This window comes from Coffea arabica, chromosome 8c (genome assembly GCF_036785885.1).
Source record: "Coffea arabica cultivar ET-39 chromosome 8c, Coffea Arabica ET-39 HiFi, whole genome shotgun sequence".
In the NCBI taxonomy this organism is placed as follows: domain Eukaryota; kingdom Viridiplantae; phylum Streptophyta; class Magnoliopsida; order Gentianales; family Rubiaceae; genus Coffea; species Coffea arabica.
The window spans coordinates 42,790,386-42,809,820 of NC_092325.1; the positions used below are offsets into that span (position 1 = coordinate 42,790,386).

Below are 19,435 nucleotides of genomic sequence, written 5' to 3' on the forward strand. Positions count from 1 at the left end.
TGTCCAGCAGTAAATTATTTTTGGCCTTTACAACAATGATAATGATATTTTGCTTCGCTGATTCCTGTAATACATTGCTTTTTCATATTTATTTTGGCACAGAAAATACAATCGTAACCTAGACACTGCTTGCCTGGAATGCAAGCAATGAAAAAGGTGACCCTGATGATCAATGAATGGAGAGAGGTTGTGGAGAGACTACAAAAGCTACAGGCCCCCAGAAGAAAGAAAAGGGTTCTCTACTATGGTCTAACTGTCAATGTCACCAAAAAGATTTGATCCCTCATTTTTCTTTTAAGATTTGACTCCGCGTCAACCCCGGGGTGATAATCTCCTGAAGACCAACTCAAGCAAGGGGCTGCCAGCCATGACCTACCAAGCACTCCCAGAGAGTATTCTTCACAGTCCATGAGCTTCAATGCTAAGCAGCCAAGCATCTGTCAAAGAAGAATCTAATATACGTCATTTCAGTGCCTCGTACACAACAAGCGGTCTAGTATTTATCGTAAGATCAGTGCTTCGTCAAATGCGATTTTATTGAACTGATAGTTTTGCTCCATGGCCATTTTGAGATGGCTCACCATTTCCAGTACCTGATCAACGACTGAGTTGGCAAAAACTGAAATATTTGCGGACATGCAAAGGTATCCAGACTAGAGAAGTTTCTAATGTTTGAGTAGTATACCTCCTTGAAGTCAGCAGTCCTTGAAAGAATCCAGAAGATCTTCACTAATTTCACCAAATATACTTTGGCATCCGTTCCAGTTTCTCTGCTCCCGTGCTTCCCAGTATCCGCCAGTGTACCGAAAGGTTCCATTTTCACCATCCCTTTGGAACCATCTGGGCTTCCATCCATGTTCTTGTAATTTTCTAGACTGCAGGCAACAAAAATTGAACTATTAGAAAGATAGCTCTAAGATTAGAGGCAATGCAATCATCAAGTAGGCATTGTTTAATGAGAATTTGCTGTTATAGTTTCAGCAATACAAACATACTTAAAAAGTGTTACCGGAGCATACACAGTCAATACCGAAAGAAAGATGTGGGAACAAGAACCAGAAAAAGGGAAAGTACCCAAATAAAAGAGCAAGACAGAGAATTAGTATGATAGCTTTTGGTACCAAAAGAGATTACTGTTGTCGATTAAAAAATATTCGATGAGTATTTAGGACAGTTAAAGGAGAAAAGATGTGTGAATAAAAATCAGAAACCAGGAAAATAGCACCACAAAAAAATAACAACTGAAATCAAGTAAATATGATAGCTTTCATTTCTAATACAGATTCTTGTAGTTAGCAGAGCAAAATAAACAAACAAAGATTTATGCAGTCAATGCAACCTTTTATGCTACCTCTTATCTAGATTCAATCATACTCATATCTTAAATTCGGTATGCCATCAAAGAGATGTATGTAAAAAACTTCAGCAATAGAAAACTTAATTCCATCTTGTGATTCTTGTGCATTTGGCTATGCTATTCCAGTTATTCTTTGTTTAGTGCTGTAGCACAACGCATGCATTTGTATATTTCATCACAAAACTTAACCAGGTTCCATAAAATTCACATTCAAATTATAGGCAAGACAAATCTTTAGAACTGAACGCCAACATAGACAACCACAGAAATATATTATCAATTCCTAGCTCAATATTGCATAAAAGAAATGGGCATAAGTAGGTGTTCTTGGGAACTGGTCAAGCTAGATGGCTGCCAAGGGGAACACTAAAGGTAGTTTTCAAAATCCGTGTAATAATAATTTGGACACTACTTCAAAGTTAAAGCAAGGCAATTATCATAAAACTTGAATTCAATTTTAAAAAATGAGAAAAAGACTAGCTAAAATATACCAGTAGCAGCTAGTGAACATAGACCTACTTAGACCAATGATTTAAAAGTTGTTGCAAGTACCATTCTCTGCCGCATCTCCAATCGTAGTTTCTCTGCATTCGCTTTGTCATACTCTCCATTCTCCAAATGCCGCTGGTCTGGTCTAAGTCTTGAATCAGTAGGTGGAAGCTTCTCCTTTATCCGTCACCAAACACCCGGATCAGACAAAGCTATAAAACACAATTAGATATACATAAGAAGAACCGAAAATGCATATATGAGATTTGTGTAACCACATATACCTTCAATCCAGGTGTCAACTCATTCAATGTAATAGCAAAAGAAGTTAAGTTGTAGCGGGTGAGATTTGCAGGAGGCATATTTTTTTTCCACAATAAAGATGCATTATACATATCTTTAGGCTTGCTATTCCCCTCTCCATTCACAAAGTACATGCTTTCATCCCATTTTCCAAACAAAGTAGCAACCTTTTTACCCTTGCTGTCCTCCACAAATCCATGAACCTGTTCAGTAGTATGACTTTAATGCTATCAAACCATGGATGAAATAGCTCACGGAATTAAACTGTAAATAGATCCATTTACAAACAGGGAACTTGAGAAAAACAAATTGACTTTTGGCTTTACCTGGTGAGGATTACGTTCAAGGATAGACTGCTCCTTGAACTTCAGCTTGCATGAATACTGGTGATTACCACGTATGTGCATTATCCCATGGTGGTCACAGTATATTTTACCGAGGATAAGATTATAAATGCTTGTGGTAACCTGAAGGCAACACAAAGGTGTACAATAGGTTCCAAACATTGTTAATGAAAAGGAAAATGATCATACCAAACAATCATTGCAATGTTAAACCAATCGCCATGAGAGTGAGGCTTTTCTAACCTTGCTCCACTGGAATATCTCCCCATCGTCAAATTCAACGGTCAGAGTTCCTACAGGATCTAGCTGAATAGATCTCCCCCAGAATTTTGACTTCAGGTTACTATCACCCCAGAATTTCCAGCCTCGGCCTTCACAGTGACAGGCAATAAGTGTTGGGTGGTGACTAACCTGTTTCAACCAGTAAAACTATAAGAGAACACAGTAAACTTACTTAAATATAAATACAAGATCAGAACAGTTTAAGAACACAAACAGAGTTGGAGGATCTAGATGTGAAGTCTTTCAAATACAGAGATCTAGTTAGTTGCCCATGACAGTATTCAACCAATGCCTCAGGTACCAATTAACTGGCAAACACTGAATGCTCTTTAAGTCCTGGAAACTTTTACACTACTGCAGCTCATGTTGAGGGGCAAGAACAAGATGCTATGACATCTTTGTGATGCTGTTAATACATTTGAGTTGTATCCAAGTTCCTATTTGATTGACTTATTTTAGAGTAGAAAAAATCTTACCATCTGAATAGAGGTGTGCGATCAGTGGCAGTAAAGATGTCATTTGTCCATATTACTTACACAAATTGAAGATGATTTTATCATTTGAAATATCACAAGGCACTGGTTCTTTCAACAATTCACTGAAGGCTTCAACTATCTACAGCCGGATAAGGTTTCTTCAACAATGTTGAAGAACAATCAGTATACTCGCTCCCAATGTGAAATGAGAATGGAGAAACATGCACAAATAACCAACATAAACAATCAGGAAAGTCAGGTGATGTGAACTATCGTTACATTTAAGCTTCATTGTCACTTTTTAGTACTCCGAATTTCTATTTGATGGTCCTTGGATTACTTGCTGTACTGTTTACTTAAACCCTCAAAATTTATTTACCAGAAAAGAACAAGTTGTAACTTGTAGCCATCATAGCACAACAGGATCCTACTATATTTTTCAAAAACTCAATCAATTTTAAGCAGTTTCTCTCCTTTAAAATAGAAACTTAGTTTGAATTCAACAATTCAATCACTTACTCTCAGACCAAGTACTCCGAGTCTACTGTTTGTTGAACTAAAGTTTGGCAATAAATAAAAGATGGAACTGTACCTAATAACTTCGATTTCTTCAATTCTCTTTCAATACAAACTTCAAGAATCCAGATTAGGGCATTAATTGATGTTATGTTAGCAAGAAATCATAAGCATGTCAAATGATGATGCCATAAGACATGCATATTACATGACTTGAATCAACATGGCAACCCGTATTTCATTTTGTACCTTTTCAGAGAAGAACCGGACTCCTAATTCTGGATAATCAGCTTCATAAGTTTCACCCAACAATGGATTGAAAGGTTTGCAATGACGGCCTTCAGATGAAGAATATCCAGAAACAGCAAATGCAGCAACATTCAAAATCCTCTGGAGACTATTCCCCTAAAGCAAAACAATAGTTTATCAGATGAATGTCAAACTCTTGGGCATTAACAATCTTAGCTCTCAAGGAGATAATTTTTGAAACTACAGAAGAAGATTGGGTAAATTATAGATGTAAAACCATTGTATCAGTTACTAAGTAAACAAGATAAAATATCAATTTAAATGGCAGCTAACAATGACTAAAAGATATACATAATTGACTCCATCCAGAGGGCAACAGATTATCATTCTTGCATTAAGTGATCATAATTGACACAAGGAATAGGGGACGCTCAAATGAAGTGCAAGTTAGAAGACACAGAAAAATGATGACAAAAATGCAAAAGAACAAAACAAAACAAGATGCAAAAATTCCAAGTCAAACAGAAATGAACTATGTCCAAACTGTCATGGATAGTGCGGATAATCAATCCACCAGTTCTCAAAAAATTACTCCATAGCAGTGACACTTAACAAGTGTAATGTGAGGAAAGTAATTAATTTCAAGAAACAATAACCCTTTTAAATTGTAACTTTAGGAGACAAATAGCTGAAAATTATATAGGTCATACCGCTTTCCCATGTTGATATGCACGATCTAAAAGATACGAGTATTCCAAGTCTTCAAAACATTTTTGCAAGGAGGATAGTGGCTCATTAAAATACACTGGGAGACATACTCGTGTGAGATCCTTTCCAACATTGTCCTTGATCATGGACCAAAGGCTAACTGCTTTCTCTTTCTCAATTGGATCTGGTAGCTTCTTGCGCCTTTCAATTGTTAAGCATCTGGATTCATGTTCTTCCTTCTCGGCATCCAACTTCTCCATGCCATTAATATGATTTTCCAATTTGATACCTTTATCCATGACCTCTTCTCTTATTGATCCAAAACTACTAGTTGGTTCAGAAAAGTATTCATTAGTATCAAAGAAATTGGTTTCCTCTTCATCTGAAACCTCTTCAAGCTCTTGTTTCTCCACGTCATCAGATGATTCAGTAGTGCTCCATTCTGAACACCAAATACCATATCAAGAGGTCAAGAGCCACATAATTACTCAAAGAAGAGTATATCTGACAAATTAAATCATCTACAAATTGAGCAATTTATCTACTCTCAGGTTCCATTGATCTAGAATAGCAAAGCTTACTATGCTCAGAGATGAAACCAAATTCTCTTTAACATTGAACATGAAAATAGAAGCCCCACAAGATGACAATGTCTACAATCATGCAGAATAAGGCATAGAGGCCACATCAGTCAAAATCCCTTGGCATAGAGGGCAATGATGAGTTAACATATGGAAGAGGAAAAACCACAGAGAGAGAGAGAGAAGCAGTCCATCAAGTAATTTATCTGAAGAATCCTAAGCTTAGGAACAAAAACAATTGGATAGACAATTTTTTCACAAAATTTAGCTTGCTTTTTATTTTTCTCCATTGAGTTCTCTATTTTGAGATTTTACTTCTTTTTAGGGGGTGGCAGTGGGGGAGGGATATGGAGCATCAAATATAAAGATTACCACTGTATTTTCCACGCCCTAAATTTGAGTACTCATGCTTCATCATGTGGTATTCAGCATCTTGAACTCCACTGGCATCAGCTTCAACATTAGCTGCCTACAAAAGCCAATAAAAAATAAATAGTGGTTACTCTTCAGAGGATCACTTAATGTAATATCTGGCAAATCTTAGGTGCCAATATCCATTAGGCAGATTATCAATTGGAATATGGAAAAACAAGGGATTACTGTGACACCCAACTCCAATCAAGGGCAATGTATGATATGTACCTGCACTCGAGGGGTTTAGTGACGAAACAAACTACAAAATGAATTTAAAAAACTTAAAAGACAATAATGTCAGACAACTAAGTGATCTTTTCAAATAATGCATAAACAACACCATTTTGAGTTGCACAATAATGTGAACAAAACAACTACGTAGAGTTTAAATAGATTGACCTTAGTGGTATTTATGTACTTGGCTACCTATATATTAGTCATGCTTCTTTTTAGCCAAGATATGGCTCATGCAAGCATCTTTCAGAACTAACTGAGAGAATTACTATAATCTGTTAGCGGTCATAGCTAGAGAAGGAATAAAATGCATTTAAGAGATGAGTTTCCTATATGTGGTTTCCAGTCCAACATCATCACTTCACATGAAAGCAGCTTAAGATAGAGTGACATATTTAAGTTTGTTCAGAAGTTCTGCAAAATTTTGCCGGTTATAGTGAAACAATATAGTCTGACCTATGTTCCAAATGTTTATATCAGAAAGAATATGAAGGATGAACATATGAATCCAGAAGAGACTTACTACAAGACACAGTCGAAGTGTTTCGCACATTGCCAAAAATAAGACCTATAACAGGTTCACTAGAAAGTGCTTTTAACTGATGAAAATACTAGTGTAGAAAGAAAAACTGAAAATGATTCGACAAGAAAGACAACTTTGAAATGTATACGATCACATCATAAAAGGAAATTTAAGAACTGAGAGTACAATGATTTTGATCTACCACAATCATCAGTATAGTAGGGAAAGAAAATCACAAATGCGTGTAATGGGATATGTGGATTTGGATAGTAAAGAAGAGTTACATAAAACTACAACAACTGGCAATAGGAAGATGCAACTAATTAAATAAAAAACAACTTATACAGCAGCAATCTCAGGGAGTACTAAAATAAAAAGCAAAGTTAACGTGTTTTGCACATTAGCAGTACCTTCCTCGAAAAAAGCAATTACATTGGCTATTAAAGCATGAATAAGCTGTATCCAACTGTTAGCAACACACATTAGATTAGCACTATTGTAAAGATTAACCAGGGGAAGGAGATAAAAGTATATAACCAAATACAAGTTAGCAACAAGCTAAGTCTTCATTGGATAATAAGAAAAGATGAGCTATGAATAAGAATTTTGTTCTATCAGCGGGAAGCGGAATATGTGCAAATTGGACAGAGTGGCGAGTTTGGTGTACACTTAGATCAGCATAGTCATTCAACAAAAATTCTTAAGAAATTATTTTTCAGCATAGCCATCTACAAAATATTTGTAAAAAGTTAGTTTAACCACATTTTCAGTAATTTAAAACTTAAATATGAAATTGGATTCCAGCACACCTGTAAAGGGAGGTAACATTTGCTATTCTTAGTTACTGAATAAACATGGAATTCTGAACCCCATGGTTCACTAGAATAACAAGAACCCTTATATCAGACCCGAGGAAAAGCTCTAAGAAATTACTTTCAGTAACTGACCAAAAGAAGAGGACCCTTGCATCACAATGTGATGAGCTGAAGTGCAAGGAGCATATTTTGGTATCTAATTATCAATTCACTAAAACAAGAACTTTTAGGAATTACTGGGGTGGTTTCCCATGTGGGGAGTCAATCTTACCTCAGATTGCCGTAATGTGTCCAGCAAATTTGAACGTTCCTCACAAAGAAACTTCAGTTGTCCTTGTACATCAGAAAATTCGGAAAGCATGATCTGCTCACAGTCATTGACAAGTGCTTCACTGATCCCTTCATCTAGCAAGCGTTTCTTTAGCCTCTCAGTTGAGATTGATATATCCGATAAAAGTGAAAGATTATCATTCAATGGCCTCAATGAAAAGAGATTTCTACTGGAACTCAAAGCTTCTATCCAGGCTGCTCTTTCTTTCTTCAAATTCGTCCTCAAATGAAGAGTCTTGGTAGCTGTAAATATGTAAAACCGTCTGTCATCTGACTTGCTCTCACGAAATGATGAGATCTGCGAAGAAAATTTAAACCAATGGCAAATGGTGGGCTCAGCTCCTAAGGCCAAATTAATAATGATGAAGAAAAGAAATCAATTAGACGATCAAAATACAGAAGTTATAGGCAATTACGCGATCAAGAGAGGCGAGTGATTGAAATGACAAGCACTGTCATCAGACAACTAGGGAACCTAAGAGAAACAAGAAAGAAAAGCAGCACGACATGCTGCTGGATAAATCAAGAAAAGCATGAATACAACAGAAATTAAGGTGAATTCAGCCCATCACTGAAAACATCTCAGATAACTACGAACCCTCCACTCAAAATCTAACAGAGTCATTAAAGTCCATTAAATTTTAAGTAGATCAAAATGGTTTTATATGGAATATCGGGCAAAGGCTTGATTACTTTGACCAAGTTTAAGACTTTCAGGACCCACCAGAAAAGGCACCTCAAGTGCAAGAATATCCTTTCCAGGATAACTCCATTTAGCATTTGTTATTTGTTTGCCCACATTACACTCAAACTGCGAAGCAAGAATAACCTCCTCAGGAGTCTAGACTGCTAGACTGTCTACTCCTCCTACATTCATCTTTTACAGCCTAAAGAAGTTACAGGCCAAAACCTCGAAAACTTCCAAGTTCAACAGCCCGTCCCAGAGCCACTGTAGGAAGTCGAGATAAAAAACAAAAACACAAAAATCTGCACAGGAAGAGAAGCTAAAAGCACCTTCTGTTTACCCTTTTCGTCTCTTTTTGGCCACTTACACTACAGTTGTCTGTATCCCAACACCAAAAACAAACGGCTAGACTTCTTTCAGTTCTCACAAATGGAAACTTTCACCAATTCTGTCTTTTTTTTTTGTTTAACTGGCAGAAGGGTGCTCATTGCTATCAGCTCCCTGACCATCCCGACCTTTCATAAACCAAGAAACAAGTAGAGGCCCTAGAGGGTCTACTCCTTATCCAAAACCCCACAAAGCAGAAATTGGCCAAAAGATCAAGACACTGGAACGCACCCCAGAAAAAAAAAACAACAAAAGAAAAAAAAAAGCAAGAAAATTGATGTGACCCATCAGTTAAAACACAGAGATAAACCTAGAAGCAGAAGCCATACGCATGTTAAACCCTTAATTTGGCCTTCCAATGTATTCACCTGCTGATGTGACCCACTGCAGCTTCACAATCAGTTAAAATCACTCTCACATAACAAATCGCCCAATCTTAGAGACCGGTAACAACACTAAACAGCCACTTAGTGTAATTATCAATCCTACATTGATATATCCGTCGGTCAATGACTGAAAAAGTAACCATCAGAAATCAGGCTCAGATACCAAAGCCCTCCTGGATTTTGCTTGTCCCTTGACATAAATATGGTAAAATGACGAAATAAATTTCCCATTTGAACTATTTTTCCTGTATTGGAAACTTTTCCTTCTGTAGTCGATTGGAGACCCCTAATAAATACGTCCACCGCACTCTATCATTCCCTCCCTTCCGTATTGTACAGAAATCATATGTTTGATAATACTACTAATTCTCTCTCTCTCTCTCTCTCTCTCTCTCACGCACTTCACACACTAGGTCTATGATTTTACACCGCCGTTATTCATTTAGTACTTCTATACCTTGAGATGAACAATGCCAGCGGATTTGTTCCCATGCTTACGTCTTCCGCTGCCGGAGGAGTGGCGTTTATTGAAGTCGCCGCCGATTAGGATTAAATCATCGGCGGCAGCGGAGGCGGAGGAGAGATTCTCTGGCCGGGTTCTGCTTTTGGTGTAGGAAAGAACACCATTTCGCAGAGTGAACCAGCGGGATCTCCAGCCCTTATGATAATTAGTCCACTTATATAGAAGACCCGCGACGCTGACCGCGGAGTCGGATCCTCTGGCATTGGCATCAGATCCATTAATCACGGCTGACCCTGTTCGCAAAAGGGTCGGCTCCACCGGACCCTCGTCGATCGCAGATGGGCTATTGCTCTCCAATGGGATGCAACAGAGAGGGTACATTTCTTTGATCACCCGCATTTTCTCTTTTGCTCTTCAAAATTCTTATCCGGAATCGATGAAGGGATCAAGATGGATGTAAATTTTTACGTGATACTATAGCAGAAATTTTGGATTGACATGCTATGATGCTGTGGTAGGATAGCCTCGGCTGCCCACCTTCGCACTTCTTGAATTATCTGTGGAGAGAACAAAGAAGAAAAAGATTGAATTGTTAGAGAAGAATCAAACGTTTGATGGGAAAATGAAGGGAAGGGGGGGAGGAAGGGAACCTGAGAAAAGCGCTGAAACTGAGGGCAGGGTAGAGAGAGAGAGAGAGAGAGTTGTTGTTAGTATCTCAAAGTTTAAAATGTAAAGAAATGTTTAATTACTATTTCGGGTTTTGATAATCTACAACGAGTAGGGAGGGAAGGAGTGGACTAAGGAAGGTGGGAGGGAGAAGAAAATTTTTGGGATTATTTATAGTAGTAATCTTTCACCTATAATAAGAGCACTAAGAAGGGAAAAAAAAAAAAAGACCAAGTTTCTCTTTGGTCGCAAATAAGTCGGGAATTCGAATCTTATCTTTAGTAAAAAAAATTCAAAAGAGATATCAGAACGTTCATCTGATCTAGTCTCTTTAGGCTCTCTTTTTTTGTATACCTGTCCCTTATACCAGTCTTTTTGAGTGTTTTTCAAAAATTAATTTTTTAAATATAATAAAAATTTTTAAAAAGTATTCTAAAAGATAATCTAAAAATTAGTTTAAATTTTTTTTAAATTTTAAAAAATATTTTAAAATATATTCTAAAAACTCTTCTACTCTTAAATATCTCAAAATAATATTTTAAAATATAATTTAAAAACTCTACTACAATAAAATTTTTTAAAAATACTTTCAAAAATAACTAATTCAAACGAGCATGATAAATTAGGTCAATAAAAAAGGATGGAAGTATAAGGTTTGGTGATGGTACAAGATGGTAATTTCACTTGTGTCATGGATCGGATGCAAAAGTTCTACTCACCTCCTTAACTAAAACAAACATACACATTAATTAGTTGGAAGTTGTCACAATTATTACTACTTAGTAGAGTTAATTTTTTATATACGGACGAAGAAACTAATTAAATTTTAAATTTAAATTTTAAAGTTTTCATATATGCCATGCATACGAAAATGATGATAACCCACGTTTCATCATTGTATATATAATTAACTCTTATTCGTTACTATTTCTTTAGCTTTTTATACTGCAACACCTAAGACTTTACCATTTTCCCATTTACAAACAACTAGAGGAGATGAGAGTGTTCATGTGCGTGAAGATATCTCCTTGGTAGGACTTGTTGCTTCTTTCTTGGAACAAGAAGGCCTTCCAAGAAAGGCTGAGGGAGAGGGTTGGTTTGTTTAAGATTGGGGTCCTACTTTAGGGTAGTAATAAAAATTTGGAGGATGGGAAGGGAACGGGTGGGAGGGCGCCGGGGGGGGGGGGGGGTTGGGAGAGTTGGGTTGGTGTTGGAATTTACTGCATAATAATCATCATCATCAGTCTGTCCGGCACTAAGATTGCACTCCAAAACTAAAATAAAACAAAATTAATATTTTTAGCAAAGTAGAGCGGTATTTCATTCCCTCTCTCCTATTTGTACTTTTTGCCTGGCATTTCCATTTTTTAGTGGAGAATACTGAAATAAATAAATTATAAAAAAACATATTTTTACTCCACTATTTGATTAACTTGCTCAGGGGTAATATTATAATAATTTTTATGATGTGAATGTACAAAAAATATAAATATGTAAATGGAAAATTTTAAAAAATATATATATTTAATAATGTGTTTATCATATAATCATTGTAATTTTTGATGGGATGGGATCACTGGAAAGGCCTCCAGCTGCCTACATGCTTGACTTGACCTATTCAAAAGTCATTCTTTTTGGTTTTTGTGACTTTATGTGAACCTTGTATAGGCAACAGAAAATGTATCAATTTGGTTAAATGCATTACTCTACATGTCATATACAGATTACAAAAATAACCAATCGAATCTTTGCAAAAAAAAAAAAAAAAGTTAAGCTACTTCGTAGTAATTTATTTACGTCAGTCAATTTGTTATGTAATCATGAACATATGACCCCATTCTGATTTGATTAGTTTGTAGATCTTGACTAGAATTCAATCTTGTCTAATCTTTGCGTAGTTCCATCTGACGATTTCCGCTTCTAGCATTTGTAGCACAATTTGGACGAAATCAGCCGTTCGAGCAGAGTCAACACAATCCCCAATTTATTTTCAGCTCTTGATTACATCAAATGATACGCTATACTTTTACCCAACCATCCCAATAATGTGAAATAATTGAGTCTGACGTAAGGTTGCACTTGAATCCAAGAATTTGGCGGAAGATTTAAAATCCTTTCAAATCACTCTAATTGTTTAGATTATTAAAAGAGGTATTTGAATTTATATATCACAAATTATTGCAATATTTAAAATATATATTTTTGATAAATTTAAAATATTTAAAATATATTTAAAAGACCTCGTTCGTAAAGCTGTAAACGAATCGAATCGATCTTTTCATAGTTTGAGTTCGATTTGATTTAATATTCAATAGATTCCTCGATTTAATTTATTCAACTCTTCAATTTTAATATTAAATTACTACTAATACATGTATAATATCACAAAAGTATAACAATAATTATTTCAAATAATACTCCTTTCAAACACACTACTATTATCAAGCCTGATGCATGACAATTAATCTCATTTTAATTTGAAATTCAAGTCTTGCAAAGTATGCATCTAAAGTTGACAGTGTATTGTCACTCCATATAAAATTAATGCAACCTTTTTTCTTTTCTTTTTTTTTTGGGTACGTGTTGACCGAACTTGAAATGAATGAGGTAGCATTACTTCATAGTAAACATTTAGTCTTAGGAAGTGTACAGCGGTATTAGAAATAAATTTAAACTCCATTTTTCGTAGCTAAGAAATAAAACATGCGTGGTCGTCCTAAAACTAGCTGCTTCTGGAGTATACTTGTTTGGCCGTTGAAGTTACCGGCAACGGCAAGCAGGAAAACGACCAACCTGCTATTATTTCTCCTTTGGTTTTGATCCACCAACCAACTCCTCTGGTCAATGTCCAGAAAAGAAAAGAATATATATATATATATATATATATATATATATATAATATGCATGATTTAGCTCTTAAACGAAATTGAAAAAGCAAGAGGGAAAAATTGAAGAGTATATATACATATAAAAAAAAAACTATTTTGTGAGTCGATACATACATATATGTATGTATATGTTTTGAATGTAGATGAGTTCTTGAATCATGAAGAATACATAAGATATGTACCAAAACGCTATTAAAGCTTCATTCGACAATCAAAACAAAAACATCAAAGAAACATAAGAACACACTTCCTACAGATTAATTATGATCTTTCCTAAGTCAAGTGCACGCATATGTCTCCTTTGCTACATGAGAAGTCACGTAGAAAATCTAACTCGAACGTAGTACTTTTCGTTTGTTTTCTGATCTTTTCTTTTTTCCATGTTTCCTATTGTTGATGACATGCATCTTCACGTGTTTATGTCAAAGCGCCAGACAGCCGTTACATGCATTTTGTGCAAAGATCAATAACCAACTAGATGCTGCCACATGACGAATCAGAATTCGTAGAGAATATTCAGAAGGTAATTGTTAATGATACTCTTTTTTTTTTTTTAATAATCATTTGTATCACATTTTGCAAAATTTAATTACAAGAAGTGACTACAGAAAAAAATTCAGAATTAGCTGAAGATACTCCTGATTTAGATTTTAGATTCTAGTTCTTTGTTTTTTTCAAGTATTAAAACAAATGCGAAAGCAAATGAAAACATTGAAAAAATTGATTTTCCAAAATTAGGAGACTTAATCAAACAAGAACATCCCTATAACATCATCCTATAAATAATAAGTTAGTGGCACTGCAATTATACAAAACTAGAGTACCATTAATATTTCTCTCATCAAGGCTGCCTTTGAAATGGGAACTTTATAGATTTAGACCCTATTTTACTCTTCTGTGGTTTAAAAACATTAATTCCTAAGATTTAACCTAGCTAGCAGGAATTATAATTGCATGATCAAGGAATTTTTAGTTCACCTCTCAAGTCCTCTCTATTCCCTTTCTTTTCAATCTTGTAACAGTCAAGAGTCTCCCTTGAACCAATAATAATAATAATAAAAACATCATAGCTAAATTTGGTGATCCCTTTAGTCCAAAACCTGCTTGAGCTATTATAATTGAACCAAAAAAAAAGTCAATTTTGCCGGTATTAATCCTGATTTGTCATGGTCTGTTAGTTGGATAGCAAAATTAATTTCTTGATCAGAATAAGGGTAAAATTATCCTTAAACTTGCAGGTCATAGTTTTACAAGGAGGAAGTCGGGAGAGGAGGTGGTGATGAGAGAGGAAAGAAAAGGAAGAGGATAGAGGAGACAGCAAGGAGAGGTGGCCGGAGTACTAGTGGTGGTGGAAAGAAATGGTTTAAAAAAAAGGTATTTTAAAAGGGAAAAATGTAGTGAAGGAAAACATACGTTTGGATTTTTTGATTTTTCAAAAACAAAATTTTCAAATATAATATTACAGTAATATACAAACACAACTAAAAAAAATATAGTATAAAAGTTTTTCATATACACTACTACAGTAAAGTTTTTCAAAAATACATCCAAAAATAACTAATCCAAATAGATCATAGTTATTTGAATAAGAAAAGGATAAAAAAGGAAATAAAATTTAAGGAATAAAGTAAAATATAATATAGTTATTAAAAGAAAGATATTTTATTTGTTATCAGCATGTCAAAAATCAACTTGTCACATTAGTTTTAAATTCGGAGAATCAGCTTTTCACATTTCACATCAGTTTTTAATTTTAACGTGAAAAGTTACGTGAATATTTCGAAATTACAGTGCGCGTCGATTAACCATCCATGAAACTAGAGGTAGGTTTTCTGTATTTTATCTTAGTTTTACATGGATTCGGGGCTGGAACGGTTGCCAGTATAACTGTTTCGAAAGCTTATGTATATTTTACATATGATGTAATATTATTTATACACGATATAATATTAGAACAACAACGAATAATATTAATATAATATTTTATGTGTCTCACACATGTTAAAAATTGAACCTTACAAATTTTATTGGCCAAATCTTGGCCATTTTAACTGGCAGGGGCATGTACTCTCCCGTTTTACATGGAAGGGACAGCTTCGCTACTCAGGAACGTGCGTGTACCATTTCCATTCAACTCACTTGTGGCACCGTAAACCGGCCACGCTTCTGAGATCCGGTAATCTCATCTCTCAAGCAATTACATACTTTTCTTCAGCGTGGCGCTTAGAACAGTCAGATTCAATTCATTTTACTGATGCGCGTACCATTCACGAAAGAAACGACAGTGTCAGGCGTACTTTTTATTTAATTTACTGCCTCCTTTTTTTTTTTTTTTTTTTTGGCAACACGGGGAGCACAAGACTTCTCCTGCTACATTATACAGCGCAACGGACCTCGTAGTAGACGAAAATGCAGGTTCCAATTCTCTTGACGAAAAACAACAGAGAGAATTTACTTGTATCTTTGAAGTCCACGCTTCTTATGCTTCGTAAGTATTGTTGTTAAATTTTGAAGCAAAAAATAATATGATCTTCTTGTTGTACGATTGTGAACAAATTGTAAGCATTAAATCAAACGAACAAAGTGTAAGAATGATCATACAAAATGCAAGATATATAAACCGATGAACAAAGTGAAATAACTATGCAGTTCGATAGCAAATTATTTACATAAATTTAACTGTTTGTATCATAAGTATAATTTTTAATTATCTTTTTATGACACAAATAACACATCAAAAATGTACTATAATATTTTTTTCTCAAAAATTATATCAAATGATCTCCTATCTAAACATACTATTTTAATTAGAATGGATCATTTTGGAAAAATAGAATCCGGTATGTCTCGTCCTCCTGTATCCCATCCAAGAACCAAACTATAGTGTATAAGAATTCGGACTACGATGTGATACAGGACAGTGCCAGGTAAATTGGCCATGAACGTAATGTTGAAATTACATAATGATATCTTTACCGGGGAAAAATGTACAGGCTTTAAAATCCTTGGGGAATGAGCCCGCGTCCGTAGTTATTTGTGGAAGCTATTGTGAAGTTTCCCCTTCGCCAACGAATTGAGCTGCATGAATTGTTTTTCCTCTTCAATATGAACCCTTATCTTCTATAATGGCTGAGCAAGCTAAAGATTCTGTAGATATATCAGAACCCTTATCTTCTCTAAACGAATTGAGGTCCGCACTGATTCAAAACTTGCTGCAGATATCTTAAATAGCAAAATTGACTATTCTTGGAGGGCTCTAGTTGCATATTCTAATATAAAGGATTTAATCTCATTCTTCAAGGAGTTGAGTACATATTGTGTATATCGCTGATGTAATCAAGCTGCTGATTTTATGGTTAGTTATCTCAATAGGGTGGATAAAATTATTTTCTAGTCAAATTTCTCCCCTGATCTTCTCAGAATTGTAGAGGAAGATAAGAGGAGAAAGTTGACGGTTAGAACGTAAATTTTTATTTTATTATATAAAGCTCGCCAATTCTAAAAAAAAGTTAAAGTTTCTGTAATGGCTAACTCACCTAAATGAGTTGATTATATAAGTGATTTTATTCACATCTTGTTATAAATTTGAAGAAAGAGTGAGGCCCAAAATTTGTTGGAGATTTTCATAGAAGAGGTTAAAGATAGAGCATTTACCAATCAATATGATATAAACTCATATGGCTCATATGAGGCACCATTTTAGAGGAAACATCGCTAGTTTTTTTTTTTACTGTCATAAGCGTACATGATAAAATACAAATGAGCTTAGGGGGTGCTGGGTTCATGCTTTGGAATTGGTATTAGAGATGGAATCATGTACAAAAAATTAGTATGGGTTTGAACCCCTGGTATCATTCTACAGACTGGTGCTTGGTGGGGTGAGAGGGGAGTGGTCGGTAGTGGGAGAAGAAGAGTGATTTGTCAGATGCCATGGAAAAGGAAGAAATTGAAATCAAAGGAGGAAGAGGTGTTGTTAGATGCCGATAAAAAGGGAAAAGTGGTCAGAGATAAGGAAAGAGGGAGGAGTTGTCAGATGCCATGAGGGAGAGAGGAGTGTTGAAGACGGGAGGAAGGGGAGGGTCGATGGTGGGAGCATGGGAGAGGGAGAAATGAAGTATTTTAACAAAATATTTTATCTTTTATTTATTCACTGTTGGAAATGAGTTGAGGATTTTGAGCGATTCCTTCCAATTTAGTCAGGAATCATAAATTGGACATAATTCCATTATTTCAATTGCCATTCCAGTGTACTAAGCACTAAATTGGAATTATTATTCCACATGCCCAAACCCCTCAAACCAAGCGGCCCCTTAGCATTCTAAGTTTTGGTATTACCATCCATCATTAAATTGTGTATCTATATATATATATATATATATATATATATATATAGATGGGGACAAACATCTTATTGTGTGTTTTTGAAGCATTAAATAGACAAATTCAGATCTTAATTAAGGTAAGGCATATAGTGTAGACTCCAGGTCAAGGGTTCAAACTTTTGCACCTATGGTAAAATATAAAAAACGTGCAATAACGCAACCCTTTAGTTTAGACGTAGGATCTTCTCCCACCAGTCTTATTGTCCTCGTTGAGCCCTTTACTAGTGCACGCGCGCGCGCGTGTATATATATATATATATATATAAAAGAGTAAATCCATATCGGACGTAATTCTGGTGTCAGCAAGTGCAATAAATCTGGACTAACGTGCATACCCTCCTTCCTTACATATCACATGCATAACAAAACCTTGAGACTCTCAATAACTGATAGACCAAATATCCTTAAGCCCACAATAGTGACAGGTAACTACAAGGAAAAACAAACATACAACTTGTGTTTGTGCGCGTACATTTTCGACTCCTACGTTGTGCATTTCTTTTTGTACATGTTATGTCTGGAACTGTGAAGTCAGAACATTATGTTGCTGCATTAACCTTGGGTAAATTTGAAGCTCCAATTAGCTGTATCTGCCCGGGCGTTTGTGAAGAAACATTTATGCTGTGCGCCGAGAGGAGGCGATGGTTAGAAGGTTCAAGGCAACCAAACAAGGAACCAGTTGGAACCAAGGAAGGAGTAAGGACCACCAACCATAATTCAGAAAGCCATGGACCGTTGCCATATAAATGCAGGCGTGACCCGTGGACTGTTTGACCGAGAACTGGGATTCTTGCTACCGTGTATCGGCATTCTGCTGGAGTCTGGACCACCAGCCTTTTGATTTTTCTAATTCACGAGTACGATGATGTATAAAAAGAAAATGCTGCCACAGATTGCTAAGTCGAAATTGAGACCTCTAAATTCAGCTTTCTTTCTTCTTAGATGAAGGGTTTTTTTTATTCTTAGAAGAAGGAAAAAAAAAATGCAAGGTTGTCTTTGTGAACTCTGGGACTTCAATTAATTAATGAGCCATTTACGTTGGCGAATGCTTCTCAGAAAATTGTGGTACAACCGGGAAATAAATGTAGACAACTCATTTGCTGTTGCGGGTTATAAGTTGCTTTCTGGTGATGCCATTTTTGTTGATGTGGAGGAACACACTGCCGGATTTCCATGACACTTGAGTTTAAAGCGCATTTCTGTGGTATAGATCAATTTTGGTAGCTTTAACAAAAAAAGAAAAAGAAAAAGATTAATCACCTTGTTTATTAGTTTGCTTAGGCTACATATATATGTTCTCTTTTTGAATACCTTGCTTAAGAAACTACCTACAACTTATTTTGATACCTTCTCTAAGGGTGTGTTTGATAAAAATTGAAGTTTGAGAACTGAAATTCGAAATCTAAATTCGTTAAATTACCAAATTGTTAAGTACTAAATTTAATACATTTAAATGTGTATTACATTAAATTATAAGTGAATAACTTATCACTTAATTTTTGGAGTAAATTTTATTTAGAAAATTCAGTGTCATTTAATTAATTCAAATGTTCTATTTTTTTGTTGTCAAACGCAATATTAACATATTAAAATCCAAATTTATTAAATTTAAATACTGAATTATATTATCAAACGGACCTAAGCTATGACTTACATGTGTGAAAGGATTTTCAATTTTGCATTTTCTTTGTCCTTTGGATTTTCTACCGCATTGATATCTAGTCTAGAAGTACAATTGTGATCACTAGTAACGATAAATTGAGTAGCCAATTTTTGTTTTCAATTCGCAAAGGATAGTAACAACCTCAAACTCTATATTTAATCATCGACTTCTAAAAGATGTTTAGAAGTCGACGATGACTTGAGAATGTAATGTTCCACTCTAAAGTTCCTATATATATATATGAAGAAAATGCAACAACTCAATGAGGAAAAATAGAGACTGTTTCGACAAATG

General features: G+C 35.2%; 1 protein-coding gene across 4 annotated transcripts; it reads right to left on the minus strand.

Annotated features, from left to right (window-relative positions):
• Positions 1-2: 2 nt before the first annotated feature.
• LOC140004507 (oxysterol-binding protein-related protein 2A-like) lies at positions 3-10,329 on the minus strand. 4 transcript variants are annotated; one of them, XM_072063033.1, is made up of 12 exons: positions 10,193-10,329; positions 9,537-10,099; positions 7,563-7,919; positions 5,678-5,774; positions 4,727-5,166; positions 4,017-4,172; positions 2,737-2,904; positions 2,476-2,616; positions 2,131-2,352; positions 1,910-2,023; positions 686-875; positions 3-437 (listed from the first exon to the last, which is right to left on the minus strand). In XM_072063033.1, exons 2-11 carry the CDS (start codon positions 9,939-9,941, stop codon positions 696-698), a joined length of 2,280 nt encoding a protein of 759 aa, XP_071919134.1. In that variant the 5' UTR covers positions 9,942-10,099; positions 10,193-10,329; the 3' UTR covers positions 3-437; positions 686-695. The 4 variants fall into 4 exon arrangements, 3 of the variants coding, with proteins under 3 accessions (XP_071919134.1, XP_071919135.1, XP_071919136.1); XM_072063034.1 differs by having other exon boundaries at positions 3-593; XM_072063035.1 differs by lacking the exons at positions 9,537-10,099; positions 10,193-10,329 and adding an exon at positions 8,038-8,256.
• Positions 10,330-19,435: the final 9,106 nt, after the last annotated feature.